The 17476-nt window shown below is 37.7% G+C and overlaps 1 protein-coding gene across 1 annotated transcript; it reads left to right on the forward strand.

Annotated features, from left to right (window-relative positions):
* The first annotated feature begins 2545 nt into the window (after positions 1-2545).
* Positions 2546-12218, forward strand: si:dkeyp-72h1.1 (uncharacterized protein LOC799956 homolog). The gene is made up of 4 exons (XM_056764929.1): positions 2546-2684; positions 5448-5557; positions 10400-10565; positions 10915-12218. Exons 2-4 carry the CDS (start codon positions 5471-5473, stop codon positions 10965-10967), a joined length of 306 nt encoding a protein of 101 aa, XP_056620907.1. The 5' UTR covers positions 2546-2684; positions 5448-5470; the 3' UTR covers positions 10968-12218.
* Positions 12219-17476: the final 5258 nt, after the last annotated feature.

The raw sequence follows: 17476 nt of genomic DNA on the forward strand, positions 1-17476 counted from the left end.
ACACAGCAGTATTGTTAGGGAATTAAAAATGAAATTTGTAAAATGGTGGGAAGAGACACCCAGTGTGTTTTTACTTGATGATTTCCCCTTGAATCAGTTTAGTAAATCTCACTTATTTATACTGCATATAATGGTAATGATAGAGTGGAAGACAATGACGGCAATCTAGATGAAAGTACACCAGCCTATGGTGATAGAATGGATACAAAGACTGAACCAGATATGCAGTATATGTGAGAAAATGACAGCAGATTTGTAGTTGAAATTGGATGTTTTTCAACAAAAATGGACACCAATTGAAACAATTTTGTTTAAAAGGAAATAACATAATGTTAATTAATTAATCATGTATTAGACAATATATGTTGGCTGTGAACGTTTTTGAAGTGTTAAATATAATTTTTTGTTACATTCATGTCAAGTGCGATGGTTTCACTTTCCTTGGATAAGACTGTAGGGGATTATTATTACTTGTTTGTTTTATTTATCATTTTTATTTTACTGTAACATTGTTCGGTTTATGAAAAGTAAAAAAAGTTTAATCTTTTAAATTTCCTTGTTCTGTTGAACACAAATAAAGAGTAGAAACAAGAGTAGAAAGAGTAGAAAAAAACGATGAAAAACGTAATTTTTCCCTATTATGGTAGTCAATGGTGCCCCAGAAATCTCAGTTGCTAACATTCATACAAATAACTTACTTTGTGTTCAACAGAACACAGATATGTATACAGGTTTGTTACAACTTGAGTATGAGTATTCATGAGACATTCTTTCTTTTCAAATAGATAAAGTCTGATAGTATCCCTTGTTTTATGTGCATTTTGAACCATTTTGGCTTGCTTTATGCTCTCTCCAGGTCTCGTCATTGTTCCTTCCCTCCTGTTTCCTAGAAAGTGTTAAACAATTAGTTTAGACCCCTGCACCTGTCCCCTCTTGATTTAGTTCCCTTTATATTGACCTTGTGTCTTGTATCTCTTATCTTATGCTGTTTCATTGTCTCTTGTTGTTTGTGTCATTGTGGTGAGTCCCTTTTGACTAGTCTAGTCTAGTCTAGTCTAGTCTAGTAGTCTAGTCTAGTCTAGTCTAGTTATATGTAGTTGTCATGTTTTACTTTAGTCTTGTTTTAGTGTATTTAGTCTAAGGCCTGTCATGCTGTTAAAGTTCACGGTTTTGTTATGTTACCCCCTCGTGGGTTTTTGGTTTTGTCATTATTTTATTAAATCTGTTAATTTACCCGATGTCTGCACCTGGGTGCTCTGTCCTGTCCCCACCACTCCACGATCATGACATTTTGGGTAAACTATCTCTTTGATGCTTGTTTTTGTTTGATTTTTTTCCTCCATCATCTGAGAACAAAAATATTACAAGACATTTTTTAGTTAATTAGTTTTTCTCAAGCTTTCAGTCAAAGAGCATCACAGAAGCCAAAGGAAAAAAAGAGGCCTGAAGTGTTTATTGGTTGTATGAATAGAAAGTGTCAGAAAACAGGTCGGTATATATCTGAGATTAAAAATTACTGCAGTAAAGGTCATTGTGCACCCCCACACACGCTCCTCATTCAAAGGTACAGAGTAGTTGCATAATAGAATGAACAGGTCTAGATGTCTTTTACTCAAGAAAAGTCTGAGTGAACCTGTGAAAAGCTATATTTAGTCCCAAGAACCTTTTGTTAAAATGAAGTCCAAGAATCAAATAGGTCTGAAAACAACATCTCAATTATAACAAAATCCTCTACTTGTGTTTGCTGGAGGAATATATGACGCACAGGAACAACACTGGCTCTTTGTGTTTAAAAATTAACCTTCACAGAGGTATATGTGTCAAAACCGATACCTTTCCTTGTCAAGTTACAGAGCCACTGGAAAAATCTGCTTGCCGAGAGCATGAGGTCCGGATCCTGGGCTGAGATGATCACTTAAAAGGAGCATCTCCTTTCACCTGTTACTTACTGTGACGTCACCATCATCGTCATCCGATTTGAGCCAATATTAATGTATGGTCGTCTGAAATCTGAGCTTTTTACATAGTGTTGTCAATCGGGCTGTTCAATTTAACACACTAATCTCAACACATAAGACACCAGTCTGATAGCTATAGTGTGAACTCTGCATGTCTGGACTTTTTCCATCACAACTTTCCATCAGTTTTAAGACTCAAGAGCATATGCGTAGTTTGAGAGGGGGAAACATGAGCCAATTAAAATTTTGTCTCCGCTATGATTGAAAATTTAAAAAGCCCAATTTGTTATTCGCAGTAATTTTTCTCATTTTGTATAGGATTTTATGTGTTTCCATATTTTATGGAACATTCCTTTAACACGAGTTGCATATTTTAAATTGTATGTTTAATCTCCCAACCCGCACTTTATAGAAAGACAACCTGTTTACATTTTTCTAAAACTTAATATATTCTGATTTGTAGTCTATTTTCATGAGACAAAAATGTCCCCACAACAAAAATAATAACAACGTAAGGTTTACACCTACCAGACACGTGCGCGCTCGCGCGCAGACAGACGTGTTCTTGTGACTCGGGTGGCTGGGCGTGAAATTACAGCCGCGCTCTCAGTCGTGCGCTCTGAAGTAACAGCATAAGAAATATTCAGTCTACTTCACCACATATCCACTGGAAAGCGCAACAGTCACCGGCTTTTTAGAGAGGACCAGCACTTCTGAAGTCTACAGGTATGAACACTTCATACATCAGCGGCAATGTCCTCGCGCAATGTGAGAGCGCAATATATGGCTCATTCATTCATCTTTGCATGATGTGATGCGATATATAGACAGGTTTTATTTCGGAAAATACGAAGCATTAGTTGAATTACCCTCTTTGCAACTTAAATGACATTGAGATAGTTCCGTTATACGGTAAATAACTAAACACACGAGGGAAAACTTACGATTGCGCAGCCTTAGACTGTAATGTGAATGTATTACTTGCATTAATGTATGCATTCAGACTTATCCTCTTACTGTTGATTGATACTACTATCTGGAACTCACTTTTTTATATCTTTGCTAGACAACCATTAAGATGTGTCTTATTGAATCTTTAAAGTAAAAACGCAGCATGATTTCGTTTGGGAGTTTTGGATTAATTGCTATGAAAACATTATCTGATGTTTCCAACTTTGCATGGAATTGTGTATTTGTTTCTGGGTGTGACTTTTATTTTGCGGTTATTTTGTAATCAAGCTCTGGCATTTGCTACGCAGTTATTCTCAACAGACACTTATTTTACAGCTAGCCTGTTATTTGAGTCGTTGGATTTACCTGTGAGTGATTTGTTATCAATTTTTAGTAATCAGATTATCAGTGAGGTTTTGCAATTGATTTAAGATGACTGTTCTGTCTAGATTTTAGTAAGATTTTCAATGCCACCAGGGAACAGGTGAACTCTTTGCACCCAGTCACGTTAAATTATTCAGAAACAATCTCTATTTTTTACCCTGAAACACTCAGCCATGCAAACTGAGACTTTTTTTTATTGAAGACCGAAAATGAATGTAACCAATTCATGTCTTTTCACCATTACTTCAGGTTCATTTTTGACAGCATGGTATTACTTGTGCATGAAAAAATGCATTGACTCCCTATAACACCTGCATTGTGTTTTTCAGTTGCCGTCTAAAAATATTTTTGTGCGGTCGCCTATGAAGCCAGTGTTCCACAGTGCTTTGTCTCACTATAAATGGCACCGAGCACATGCACAGCCCCTTGATCCCTCACTCAAGTCCCCCTTTGTCCCCTGCTCACTTTTACCAATGCAAAATCCAGAATGCTAACAAGGGTGTCCATAAATTCAGCCACATTTGTTGGTCCCCATTAACATAACCAACATGAATAATAAGTCCATTTTCAACCCAACATTAAAGGGGGCCATCTAGCATCTGTGGGGTACTAATTGATCTCAATGGTGCTTTCGGTAAAAATAAAAACGTTTATTTATTTATTTGTATCAAATGATTTTTCATGGTCAGGCTTTGAACTCTGATCTTTGATACAATCCCTTAAGATCACTGATTCTTTTTTATCAGCTGTAGACTGACCGCTCTTAAGTTCATTTCTTTATCGTTTCATTTTCATTAGCCTTTAATCTTTTTTCTTCTGTATAGTGATTCTTTCTTTCATCTGCTCACCCTCAGTTTTCCCAAATGGAAACATTGATAATGGCAGTATAATATCCCTTCTTCTGAAACCACTGGTTCTCATAATGAAATGTGGCTGATCTGAATTACTCATTTTATCTCTCACCTCTGTGACTTTAGACCTTTACTGCTCTCTGTTACATCAAAGCACAAGAAACATCATTATGGTCTCCTCACACGCCTTATCTCAGATCAGCTAAGCCTAGATATTGGTTTTATTCATGCAAATGATTGGGTAATAGCACATCTCCCATCAGATTTAAAAGCATAGGCTGCAGAGTGACATGGTCGGTTCACATAGATGGTGAACGATAAAAAATAAAGAGTTTTGCATGTACTGTATGCATAAGTTTTTGATCCAATTAAATGTGTATGTGTAACTTACTCGATTGTTATTGTATTAAAGAATACCGCGTCGTGATGGTTTTTGAGTACGATGGTTCTTGAGTCACCCATGCCTTCGTCATATGCACAGGACGGTGTGTGTGTGCCATGTGGAGGGCTGAGGAACCACCAGGACCACCAGCTGGTCCACATTTCATTTCAGACGGATCGTGTGGCAATTCAGATTGATTATGCAAGAATCTAGCCAAAATCTTTTCAGTCAGTAGTTAATATGCTGCAGGTGCATCTGTGTACAAGTATTAGAAAAGTAAATAGCAGGAAGCTTGATATTTTTACAGCGATGACAGAATCCATAAAAATTTGTACACCTGGGACACATATGAATTAATCTGATTCATTAAAATAAGCCCGTTGTGCACACGCAACACTTGTGAAAATGTAAGCAGACCCATTTGTTTCATTTTTAATACATTAAATGTAAAAGTTATGCAAAAATGATCAAAGATTTATTGCTCCTATGCACTTAACAAAGTCTTTGATCAGACTGGAACCGAAATTTCATCGTTTCAGGGATTGTTCGCAATTGAATTTTCAGCACTATTCAATTTTCATGTCTCAGATGAGTTTGGAAAAAAAAAGGAATCCGAGACAAGCTTTGATATTATTGCTACCCGCTGCATGTGCACTCGCTCTTGATTTTAGCTGATGAGCGTGAAAGTCATTTCCTTCGAAAATGGTCGAAAAGCTAATTTGAATAACAAACTATTTGAAAACCTGCTCCACGTGCTAGGGCTGGATGGCTTCGGCTGAATCTTTTCATAGATGAGAAAATGACCCAGCTGTGGTTATCGCAGGTGGCTCAAGTGAATCAGTCTCTTCCACATTCATAAGCAAATCAGTGGACTCGCTGACACTATTTGAGTGTAAATTCACTTCCTCTCGACTCCTGCAGGTTTAAGTGTGTCACTGGGCAGCATGACGGATGTGATGAACAGCTGTGATTCCGCAGTGGGAGATTTCAGTGTGACCGATGCGTCTGAGGAACGTGACATCTCTTTTCAGGTGAGCTTCTGCTCTTTAAGGTGAACTAATTCATGGCATGAATATGGTACAATTTGGTTTCCTGTGACTTTTTTAATGTAGAAACTGCATCACAAATTTCATGTTTTTTGCTGTTGGAAGAACTGTTTATCTATGTATATCTAAAAATTATGTAATATTAAACTACTATATAACATCAAATTAACTCTGTTAACTAGTTTTTAACACATACAGTTGAAAGAAAAAGTATGTGAACCCTTTGGGCTTACTTGGATTTCTTCATAAATTGGTCATAAAATGTGTTCTGATCTTCATCTAAGTTATAACAATAGAGAAAGACAGTCTGCTTAAACTAATACCGCACAAACATTATACGTTTTCATGTTTTTATTGAACACAACATGTAAACATTCATAGTGCAGGGTGGAAAAAGTATGTGAAACCCTAGGCTAATGACTTCTCCAAGAGCTAATTGGAGCCAGGAGTCAGCCAACCTGGGGTCCACTAAATGTGATGAGATTGGATGTGTTGATTAAAGCTGGCCTGTCCAATAAAAAACACACACCAGTTTTGAGTTTGCTGTTCTGAAGAAGCGTTGTCTGATATGAACCATGCCTCGCACAAAAGAGCTCTCAGAAGACCTACGATCAAGAATTGTTGACTTACATAAAGCTGGAAAGGGCTACAAAAGTATATCTAAAAGCCTTGATGTCCATGTGTCCACGGTAAGACAGTTTGTCTACAAATGGAGAAAGTTCAGCACTGTTGCTACACTCCCTAGGCGTGGTCGTCCTGTAAAGATGACTGCAAGAGCACAGCGCAGAATGCTCAATGAGGTGAAGAAGAATCCTAGAGTGTCAGCTAAACACTTACAGAAATCTCTGGCACATGCTAACATTTTTGTTGACAAATCTACAATAAGGAAAACATTAAACAAGAATGGACTTCATGGGAGGACACCACGGAGGAAGCCACTGCTGTCAAAAAAAAAACGCAGCTTTTTGAAGTTTGCAAAAGAGCACCTGGATATTCCACAGCACTACTGGCAAAACATTCTGTGGACAGATGAAACCAAAATTGAGTTGTTTGGAAAGAACACGCAACGCTATGTGTGGAGAACAAAAGGCACAGCACACCAACATCATAACCTCATCCCAACTGTGAAATATGGTGGAGGGGGCATCATGGTTTGGGACTGCTTTGCTGCCTCAGGCCCTGGACGGATTACTGTCATCGATGGAAAAATGAATTCCAAAGTTTATCAAGACATTTTGCAGGAAAACTTAAGACCATCTGTCCGCCAACTGAAGCTTAACAGAAGATGGACGATGCAACAGGACAACGACCCAAAGCATAGAAGAAAATCAACAACAGAATGGCTTCAACAGAAGAAAATACGCCTTCTGGAGTGGCCCAGTCAGAGTCCTGACCTCAACCCGATTGAGATGCTGTGGCATGACCTCAAGAGAGCGATTCACACCAGACATCCCAATAATATTGCTGAACTGAAACACTTTTGTAAAGAGGAATGGTCCAAAATTTCTCCTGACCGTTGTGCAGGTCTGATCTGCAACTATAGGAAACGTTTGGTTGAAGTTATTGCTGCCAAAGGAGGGTCAACCAGTTATTAAACCCAAAGGTTCACATACTTTTTCCACCCTGCACTATGAATGTTTACATGTTGTGTTCAATAAAAACATGAAAACGTATAATGTTTGTGCGGTATTAGTTTAAGCAGACTGTGTTTCTCTATTGTTGTGACTTAGATGAAGATCAGAACACATTTTATGACCAATTTATTAAGAAATCCAAGTAAGCCCAAAGGGTTCACATACTTTTTCTTTCAACTGTAAGTAAAATGTAAATCATCTGTGTTGGACAGAAACCTTGAATCTCCATATTTTGTGACTTTTATTTAGTAGTAGTATAATTATTTATCATTACTAAAGGTCACCCTTTATGTTTGTCTATGAGTTTTACAAATATTTGACTAATGAAAAGTATTAAAAAGAGCTTAATTTAATTATAAAAAAAAAGTTTTTAAAAAGTTGTGCTTTTGGAGATACAAGGTTCCCCCCAAAATCGCCATATCGTAAAAAATCCAGTGCCAATAACTGATTGAAACCACGGAATATAGGTGGTGATTCTGCACCCGCGTAACATTTGCCTATAGCATGCTATAGACATATAGAATTATTTATTTATATTATTTCAACAGATAATGCAATAATATCATTCTTTTACTTAAATTTTTTATTTTATTTTTGTTGATTAAATTGTTATTCAAATAGAAGTACTTCAGTAGCAAAATACTAACACAATCTCACGGCAAAACGTAACTATTTTACGTTGTGGCAATTCTTGCTAAATTTTTCAATGAATTTGTACGATTTTCTTGGCGTGTGTTGCTTTTCTTTCTAGAGATCGTTCATTTTGTACAATTCCCAATGTACAAATTCATACGAATTAGCCACCTCATAAATAGTTATGAATTCCGGTGAGACCCGGTTGAAAATACCTGTGAGGTGTCATGTATGCTACTTATATTTCACAAATATATATTTACAATTTATTATAAATTAAACCCTTTTTAATTATAAAAAAATACACAACAATCATGCAGTAAAAGGCCTCATTCAATATTTTCCTACTTTTTTGAAAACATGGATTGCATTTAAATCTTCCCTTTTAAGAGTTTTGCCTATTTTATTATTTTCAGTGCCTCACATGAATGTGTTATTTAAGCTGAAGAAAAAGTTGTAACACAACATCAACAAGTTAATGTATTTTTTAAAGTCACGCTCACACACAAACACACCCCAACTGTCCTCTCTGGTTACCTTATGACAGGATGACTGTGGACAGGACCTATTTCTGACTTTACCTCCATCATTTCAGCCTGATTAGTGTCCCTTTCATTTTGTTCACATCACTGCTAAAAGCCAATCAGATGCCTGCCTGCACAGGATGCCTGTATGCATTCAGATCCTTCACAGATACCCGAGAGACTCGAAAGGTCACAATCTTTTCAGGAAACGATCATCATTATCCTCCCTGTAGCACAGGATGAGCAGTGCCATTATATCCCTGCTGAATCAACCCTGTGTATCAGTCTCATGTCGTGTTAGACAGCAGTGGGCTTTTTCCTTGCTTTGTAAACCAACATGCCAATGCACACCAGGCCTCAACAACAAGGACGGCCCAAGGCCAGTGACAGAGCTTCAGGCCAGAAGACGGAGCTGTCACTTGGCCACTCCAGCCAAGGCTGTATTTATGTTGTCAGTTTAGTTTGTATGCACATAGAGCTGCTGTTGAGTGGGCAGAGGTGTGATAGAGGGAGGGGACGTACACACACGATTCCTTTTTTGCATTCAAAACCGCAGAACAAAGCATAATAAAATGCAGAATGCAATGTAAACATAGATTTAAGAATATGCTGTTTATGGTGTAAGACTGTGACAGATGTGTAAACAATCAACATTTATCTAATAGTTTATTTTATAAAAGTATTAACATTGTAAATATTTGAATTGTTGAATATAAGTTGAATAAAACAAAACAAAACAAAGCAAAATATTAGAATAGAATAGAATAGAATAGTATAGTATAGAAAAGAATACAATGCAATACATTACAAATATTTGTTTATTAGTAATTTATTATTTAAACACTGAATTATTATTTCACATTAAGAACTCTGGTCTCAAAATACATGCAATTTAAAATAATTGTATAAATTATAAACCCTCTTGATTTAAAATGGCTTAAATGTAAACATTATTATTAAACTGGTAAAACGTTTTTAATGAATAATAAAAAACACTGAGCCTGGTCAATACCTGCACGGGAGACCTCCTGGGGAAGCTAGGTTCCTGCTGGAAGAGGTGTTAGTGGGACCAGGAGGGGGTGCTCACCCTGTGGTCAGCATGGGTCATAATGCCCCAGTATAGTAAAGCGGGACACTATACTGTAAAAAGCAACGTCCTTCGGAAGAGACTTTATACCGAGGACCTGACTCCCTGTGGTCATTAAAGATCCAAAGGTACTCTGGAAAAGAGTAGGGGTGTAACCTCAGTGTCCTGGCCAGATTCCCTCCACTGGCCCTTGTCAATAATGGCCTCCTAATAATCCCCACCCTCTGAATTGGCTGTTTCTCTCCTCTCCATCTTTAACTGGTGAGGGCACTGGCGCTGTTGTACTGTGGCTGCCGTCGCATCATCCAGCTGGATGCTGCACACTGGTGGTGGTTAAGGAGAGCCCCCCTCATATGATTGTAAAGCGCTTTGGGTGTACAACAATACACAATAAAGCGCTATATGAATAACTCATTCATTCATTTATGTTCTCAGGGCATTCATGGCTCTCATACAAGCAAGCAGACGTGCACTCGAGATGCTCCTGTTCCCACTTCACTGCAATTCAGGAGCAATAACCATACATAATATCAGTCATATCCCACTCTCATGAACTCTAAACAAGCCTGAACCATCGAAGTAGGACTCAGGCATGGCGTGAGGTGAATGCCAAACACCTCATTAATAGAGATCCATCAAGCAGCTCTTGATAGAAGCGCTGGGTGAACATGCTTGAGGGAGCTTTCGTAAATATATATTTACTCCTATTAGAAACGATTGCCTAGGAAACAGCCGCTGTCTGGATTTAATAGAAATGCACAAAAATTCCCAGGTAGATTTTGCCATTGAATGTCTGTTTGATAGATGAAACCTGATTTTTTAAATCTTATAACCTCCGTGCTGTAGCAACCCTGCTGAAAAATATGAATTCCCACACTGTTTTGATGCTGGTGGAGCAGATACACAAATATAATAGCAAAGTAAAACTCTTTTTGTCTGCACTTGACAGATCTTCCCAGATTCCCATGAACGGTTTCCCAAACTTTCCAAACGTTTGCCCTCCATCGTGGTGGAACCCACCGAGAGCGGGGAGGTGGAGAGCGGAGAACTGCGTTGGCCACCCGATGATCTGAGCCCTGTAGATGACCCAAGAGACAAACAGGCCCAGGCTGCAAGTAAGCTCCATTACACTAGACACACTGAGTATGCAAAATTACATCACCGCAACAAACAAGTAACAAGATACGAAGTCACATCATAAAAAAGTAACACATTGTATGATATACTGCTTACTTTGCTTAACACTGCGAATAATCACAGGTTTAAAGTCATATTCTTATTCTTTGCACTATTAAAAATAAAGGTGCTGTATACAAAGTCTAGTGTGACTGCACCTTTAATTAGTTGTACTTCAAATGATTTTTGAATCATTGAGTATGACATGTTCTTCAGAAAGTGTTTCTGTAGCTCAGCTAAACATAAATTATAAAGATATTGATATACAGTATATGGTTTGTATTTCAGGTGATAAACCCACAGAAGACAGCAAAGAGGTCAGTAGGGGGGCGGAAAACTAACGGACAAGAGTTGGCGCGATCCAGCCAATCACTGTGAATGTCTTCATCGTGGACCGATGTGAATGGGAGACTTCACCAGTTAGGTCTGCCTATAATCCACACTAGAGCCGCCCACCTGTTGACCTCCACTCCCCTAGGTGGAGCCGAGGCCCAAGAGACTGTCTTAACTAGCTCATGTGCCAAACTCTAGTGGTAGTCAGCTGCTGTGATTGAGTTGTAAATGATCTCCAACAACATAATCATCCATGATACCCATTAAAACGCATCTACTGTATGCCTGATACATTCTAGATTGGCATTCGCTTGTGTTTTTTTTTTTGCTTTGAACCAAAGTCTGTCCTTTCTTCCTGTCAGAAGTGCATAGCTTCAATCCTAATTTGATGTATTATATCTATACCAAGCGCATTGAGTGAATTTCAAGTCATGTAAACAAACTGGAGTGCTGTGGAAATGGCTGATTCACCCATGTAGATTTCCAACCCCATGGACAGTAGATAACATCTTTCAGCTTGTCTTCTCTGACACTAATACATTCTGCTTTGTCAAAAAGTAATAGAGGCACTTTATATAATAAGCTTTCCAGATACTTGAGCATATTTCATTTGCATAAATTCTCTCTGTTTAGCACATTGCTGGGTTCAGTTTATGAGTGTTGGAACTGCTGTAAATGTAGCTTTTTGCCTCGTAGTTACACTTCTTAATTTAAATTACATTACTGTTTGTATGTACAAGCATGTTTGGAGTCTCATTCTTCAATCTGTCATATGTATCTGTCACTTTTCTGAGGGAAATCTCTTCAAATATATTATAAATCTGATGCCTTTTTTAATTTAAGGACAATCTGCCTGGGAATGAAAGCAGCACATTATCACTTTGCATTAAAATCAGTCATGCTTTTCAAAAGAACTTGCCTAATCAGCTTTGACCTTTAAGACAGTTCCTGTGGGCAGATGTCAGGGATTAGACAAAAGCTTTTGAATGATTATTGTGTTGACAGGAGTAATTAATTAGCATGACACCGATGAACTAAAAACAAAAGTTGGCATGTTACTTTGTAACGAAACAATCTGTGCTTGAACACGTTTGCATTTTTCTGCAGACCGGTGAATACAAAAAATCAAGATGGAGAAAGCATCAAGCAATTAAAAGTGTTAACTCAGTTTTTTGTGTAGTTTAAACACAGTCCTGCAATGGGTATCTGGGTATCCAAACTTTTTTATTTATGACCCACCTGATGTTTATATACAGCCGCAGAACAAATTACGAGACCATTTCTATTTTTTTCAGTTTTTCTCAAAGCACAGTTTATTAGGTAAAATTATGATTTTCTTCAAACAAAAAGATTGTTCCTGTTTGCATTTGTAGAAAATTAAAACAGGTAAAAATAACAGAAAATATTTTTTATTTTTAAGAGCTCAAATACTGCAAAGAAAATAAGTTCATATTCACGTCTAAGCAACACATGAGTAGTATTTGTACATTTAGGAAAACAATGTATGTGATAACCTTTATTTTTCTCATAGTTTTCATGCGTCTTGTCATGCTGTCAGTCTTTCATATTGGTTTTGAATGACATTATGACACTCCTTAAAATGTGGGGGAGTACACATTTTTGTTCTCTTTTAGAAGAAATTAGTTTGTAGTTCCTTTGCGATTATATGAATGAAATATAAGTTTAAATGCAAAACCTAAATACCTTATGGTAAGACATTAAAACAATTGTCAATGCCAGTCATATTTGGACTAAATTGGGGTTTTTTTCACCGAAAAATTCATGTGACATTTCGCAACCCAGTTTTATCCCACTCTATGACCCACAAGTTTGATAACCTCTTCTAATCTACCATTGTTGTATTGGTCTTCAAGAATAAAAACGGATAGACTGAACATGTAATATGCATGTACATGTTGTCACTATTTTCAAATATTCCTGATTTTTTTTAGGTTAACATGGAGACAATTACACTATCATTTTTAGATCCAAAAGGCACAAAAACGGTGTCTTGTAAACCCGCCCTAGGTGGTAAATGTATTCAAGCTCTGCCAGTTGTATTTAAAATAATGGATATTATTTCAACAGGCACAGGTTGCTGATTCATTGACATGATAAAATGTGGCTATAACAAGTTATAGTGCCTATAAAATGTGTTATTATTAGTCACGAGACATGTGAGAACCAATAAGATTTAAAGTTCCCACCATATTTGACTTAAGTGCTCTTATCTGTTTCTTTAATTGTTTTATTCCACAACTGTATTGTTTTGCTAATATTAACCCACTTGAGTCATTTTGATTACTAAAAGCTCTTGGAGGTTTTTTTAGGACACCTTGTTGAGCATAGAAGGATACCATGACAGCATTTTCACAGCTTTGCTTGTGTTTAACTAAAGAAACGAAGTCATATTTTAACCCTGCAGAACATGTCCAAAAATGTATCTGTTTAAAATGAATTGCTTCATTCATCCGTTTCCACAATGGATCGCCCTGACCTTTTCTAGAGCTCGGGTTTGCTACCTCCTCTCTAAATGAATCAGAGACCATCTATGTCCAGGTGGAGAGAACTGTCACTTTGGATTTGCACTCTTCAGCGGACACTCCCTTAGCACACCACTAAAAGTCCATCGTCAGTGGGAAAAGGTGGCTCCTGGGAAATGAGACACTGCCATCTACAGCCGTCTACAGTAGGAGTACTGACCTGACAAGACTGAGATTATTTTCACTCAATTTTCTCCCATAGAATGCTCCTGGCAGAGCGACGTTGTTCAGAGCTGCGGGTTCTGAAAATAAACCCGTCACTCTCAAAAGACACTTGAAGACACCAAAGCTCGCTCTGGTGTATTACTCTAGTTCCCCATCAAGGAAGCTGCCGGTATGAGTCGGCTCTGATTTGAATGTGTTCCTACGCACCCACACAAACAAAAATACACAACTACATTATATGCAGCCAACACATTGTATATCTATATGAATAATGAAGGTTGCAACTGTAGGTGGACCAGACATGTCATGTTATTATTTCTTCGTCATTGTTGATTTACTAAAAGAAGATTACTGTACAACAGATGTCGTACTTGCTTTAGTCTCTATTTAGTTCTCAGATTAGTACTGCACGCTCTTCTGGTTTTGTCTTTCAGATTATTACAGCCCCTTTGACTCCCTTTTCAAAAGAAGTTTCAAACCCACGCCAACTCCGCTTCAAAAATATGTCAATTGGCACTGACAGCGGACGCGAGGCACGTACTGGCAGCAGGACGCAAGGCATCTACTTATTATAAAGTGAACATTACACACCTGCTCCGTTGCTCGGTCCCACACCGCCCACCTCCATTTCGCCTTTATGTATTACATCTCTCTCTCATTCTCTCGCTCATCTGCTGGAGAGCTCTTCTGATGTGAACCCTTTGGGACTTTGAGCAGCGATGTTACCATAGCAACCACCTTGTCAAGCAGCCATCAGTGCCGTGTCTTTCTCCAGTGGCTGAGTGCTCCTCCCCACTGACCCACTCACATCGTTTGACTTTCTCGCAATACACTTTCCTGCTATATTTGTGCCGCTGTTATTCAGAGATGAGGTTAAAATAGTGTAATGTTTCTTTGAGAGCGTGATTGGTTGGGTGCGGGAAATCTTTAGGGGAGCTTGTTGCAAAGTGTTTACTTCAAAGCAGACCAAACTGCATGCTGTGAGCATTAAGTTATGCAGTTACCGTCTTCAAAGTCTTCGCTGACCTTTCTGTCACTCATGCCTCCACACAAATCTGAGCATTTAAGAACTAAAGTTTGATTTTGTGGCTTGCATCCTATGTGTAATTGTTAGCGCTATTTATACCTTGCAAAGTGTTTTCAATGTTTTTTTGCCCTTAAGCCTAGCAAAATTATAAGTAAGGTTTAATGCCCGTAGATTGGAGGAGGAATTCAGAAGCTTCTAACATTGTTATGATGGCTGCTGTGTTGATGAATCATCCCGCACTTCAAACATTTTCATCCAATCAAATTCTCTCAAAAATTACAATGTCCTACCCACGTAAACAACCTGTTAGCAGTATTAAATCATGCCTTTGAGGCTTTGATGTATTTGTTTTTGATAAATTAGGGCTATTTAATCTTCAAGTTACAGTATATGTGCATATTGTAGCAGGGATTTAATGTGTGGGGTTACATTTACCCCACAAATGTTTTGATATTTTAATTATTTACTAAATAAACTATTTTGGGAATAATAAATTACTTAAATTTAATTAATTTTTTTCCTCACACTTTACCTATCTAATATTTTAAATAAATGTAAATAAAATGTATACCAAACTGAACTTTCTGATTTGTATATATCTTATTTGTAAGTTTCTGAATTGAGTTTCCGTAGAAACTACAAGAAGCTGTTGATTTTTATAGATTCTTTAAATTCTTTAAAAAAAGGCTCTAGTTCCAGAAGGCATGGAAAAAGAACGTATTAAAATAACAATAATCATAACCATTATTTTCATATATTGATAATCGTGATATGAATGCTGACTATTTTCAAAGCTCTAGATTTTAAATTATATTCAGGATACTTTTCAGATGTCTTTAATCAATTTGATCAAGGAGCATAGAATGATGGAAGTTGTTTTCACGCCGCTGCCGATAGAAATCAATCTGACAGAACTCAAAAATCATGCTCATGGATGACGTAATAATATAAAGTTTTATAATTGTTACATTATGACTGAAGCCAACAGAGTCATTTGAAAGAAACAACAACAAAGTGGCATGCTAGATGCTGCACCTACTAGTTCTTCATATTTTTGTGTGTTCGGTATAGATCAATCACGCATGACATCAAAGTATCGCAGGAGTGAAGGTTTTTTCTGTACTTGACAGTACTTGTTCTCACGATACTCTGATGTCATATGCCGATCGCCAGTGCCTCATGAAGTCGAACACAGCAATGATTTCTAAGGTTCGAAAATTGCTATGATGCCATTGACAGGCATTCCTTTTTCATGCAAGGAGCAAGACGTTACACTTATTCAAATTGAACATTTCTCAAGATTCAAACATTAATAGAAAAAGTTGGGATAATAAAAGTTCACAAGTAAGCAAAATATATATTATATGTGCTGGTTGTTTTTGGATTATACTGCAAGAATCTTACATATTGTGTCTGACATAAGATTCTTAAGCTGCTCAGGCCACTTACTTGCTATGCACCATTGCAAAAAACACTGAGGCCAGTGTTTGGGTCCTGAAGGAAGACCTAGTGATTAGTGATTGTAACAGCGAAATATAATCCGCCGTTTTCAAGCTGACACACTGATGTCACAGAGGAGGAATTCTGAAGAGTAATTTAAAGAGGAGAGAGAGAGAGAGATGAGATTGGATAACAGAAAGTTCAAAAACATCAAAAGAGAACTGATGACGTTCTTTGTTCTGGCTCTTGAGCTGCAGAAATAAATAGCTTGAGGTGAAATGTCAGCATATGAAATTTCTTCACAATCTCGCCTTCTTGTGTGGTTTGTTCTTCTATTGTGTATCCAGCGAGCTCCTATTGTGCAGTGTTCCTTAATTTGCCTTCTGAGGTCAAATGGTAAAGGAACAAAGAAGATGAGAGAAGTTTCAGGTTTCAATGAATCTGAAATATGACAGTGTTCACAGATGACTTATTCGTAGATCAATGTGCTTCATTGATCTGTCCCTGCATGTTTTTTTTCTTTCAGAGATGCATTTAACCATGCAATCTTTAAATATCTTACAATATCTTAAATCTTACCATAACAGGCGACTAGACGGTTCTTTGAGGACAAATTAACATAGACATATAAATGCATTAACTCACTACATCTACCTAATTTTATCTGTGTCTCAGCTGAGACATCTACATGCAGACTGAAAATGACGTGTACTTACTTAAACTGTGAATCTGGCTCTTAAATACACCTTGACATCATGTGTTACTGGGTTTGGGGTGAAGGGTTCTCAGGCAGTTCCTCTCCACCATGGGACCCCAGCGCTTCATGATGTGCAGCTCAACTGGGATCAAAGGACACACGGTGAGTCAAAGTTCACGCTGCTACCTGCCAGCAACCCAGATGCCACACTAAAATAACAGCTGATATTTACAGTGGAAATGTCAAACCCAGTTGTTGCTTCCAGCTGTGCTGAGCTCTGGCTGGGTTCCTTACACACAGACTCACAATGGTTGGGAGAATTATGTAATGTATGTGTGTGTACTTGTCTACATATCTAAGAGGGGACCACTGTGTCTTTACACATTCACCAAGAGGGGACCATGGAGCAAAGTAGGGACATTATCCAGGTCCCCTGTTGATTTATTGCTTTAAATCATGCAAAAACCAAGTGAAAACACAGATTAACTATTTTTAGTTTTGGCCAAGTGGGGACCTTCAGGTGTGTGTGTGTGTGTGTTTAAGGTTCAACGAACACTAATTACTCACCCTAAACTATATCTTCTTGCTGCTCGACGGTAGTAACAGTAGAAGTGTTGATCATTGCATCTTCATGGTGGCTAACGT

This window comes from Triplophysa dalaica, chromosome 13 (genome assembly GCF_015846415.1).
Source record: "Triplophysa dalaica isolate WHDGS20190420 chromosome 13, ASM1584641v1, whole genome shotgun sequence".
NCBI classification, from domain to species: Eukaryota; Metazoa; Chordata; class Actinopteri; order Cypriniformes; family Nemacheilidae; genus Triplophysa; species Triplophysa dalaica.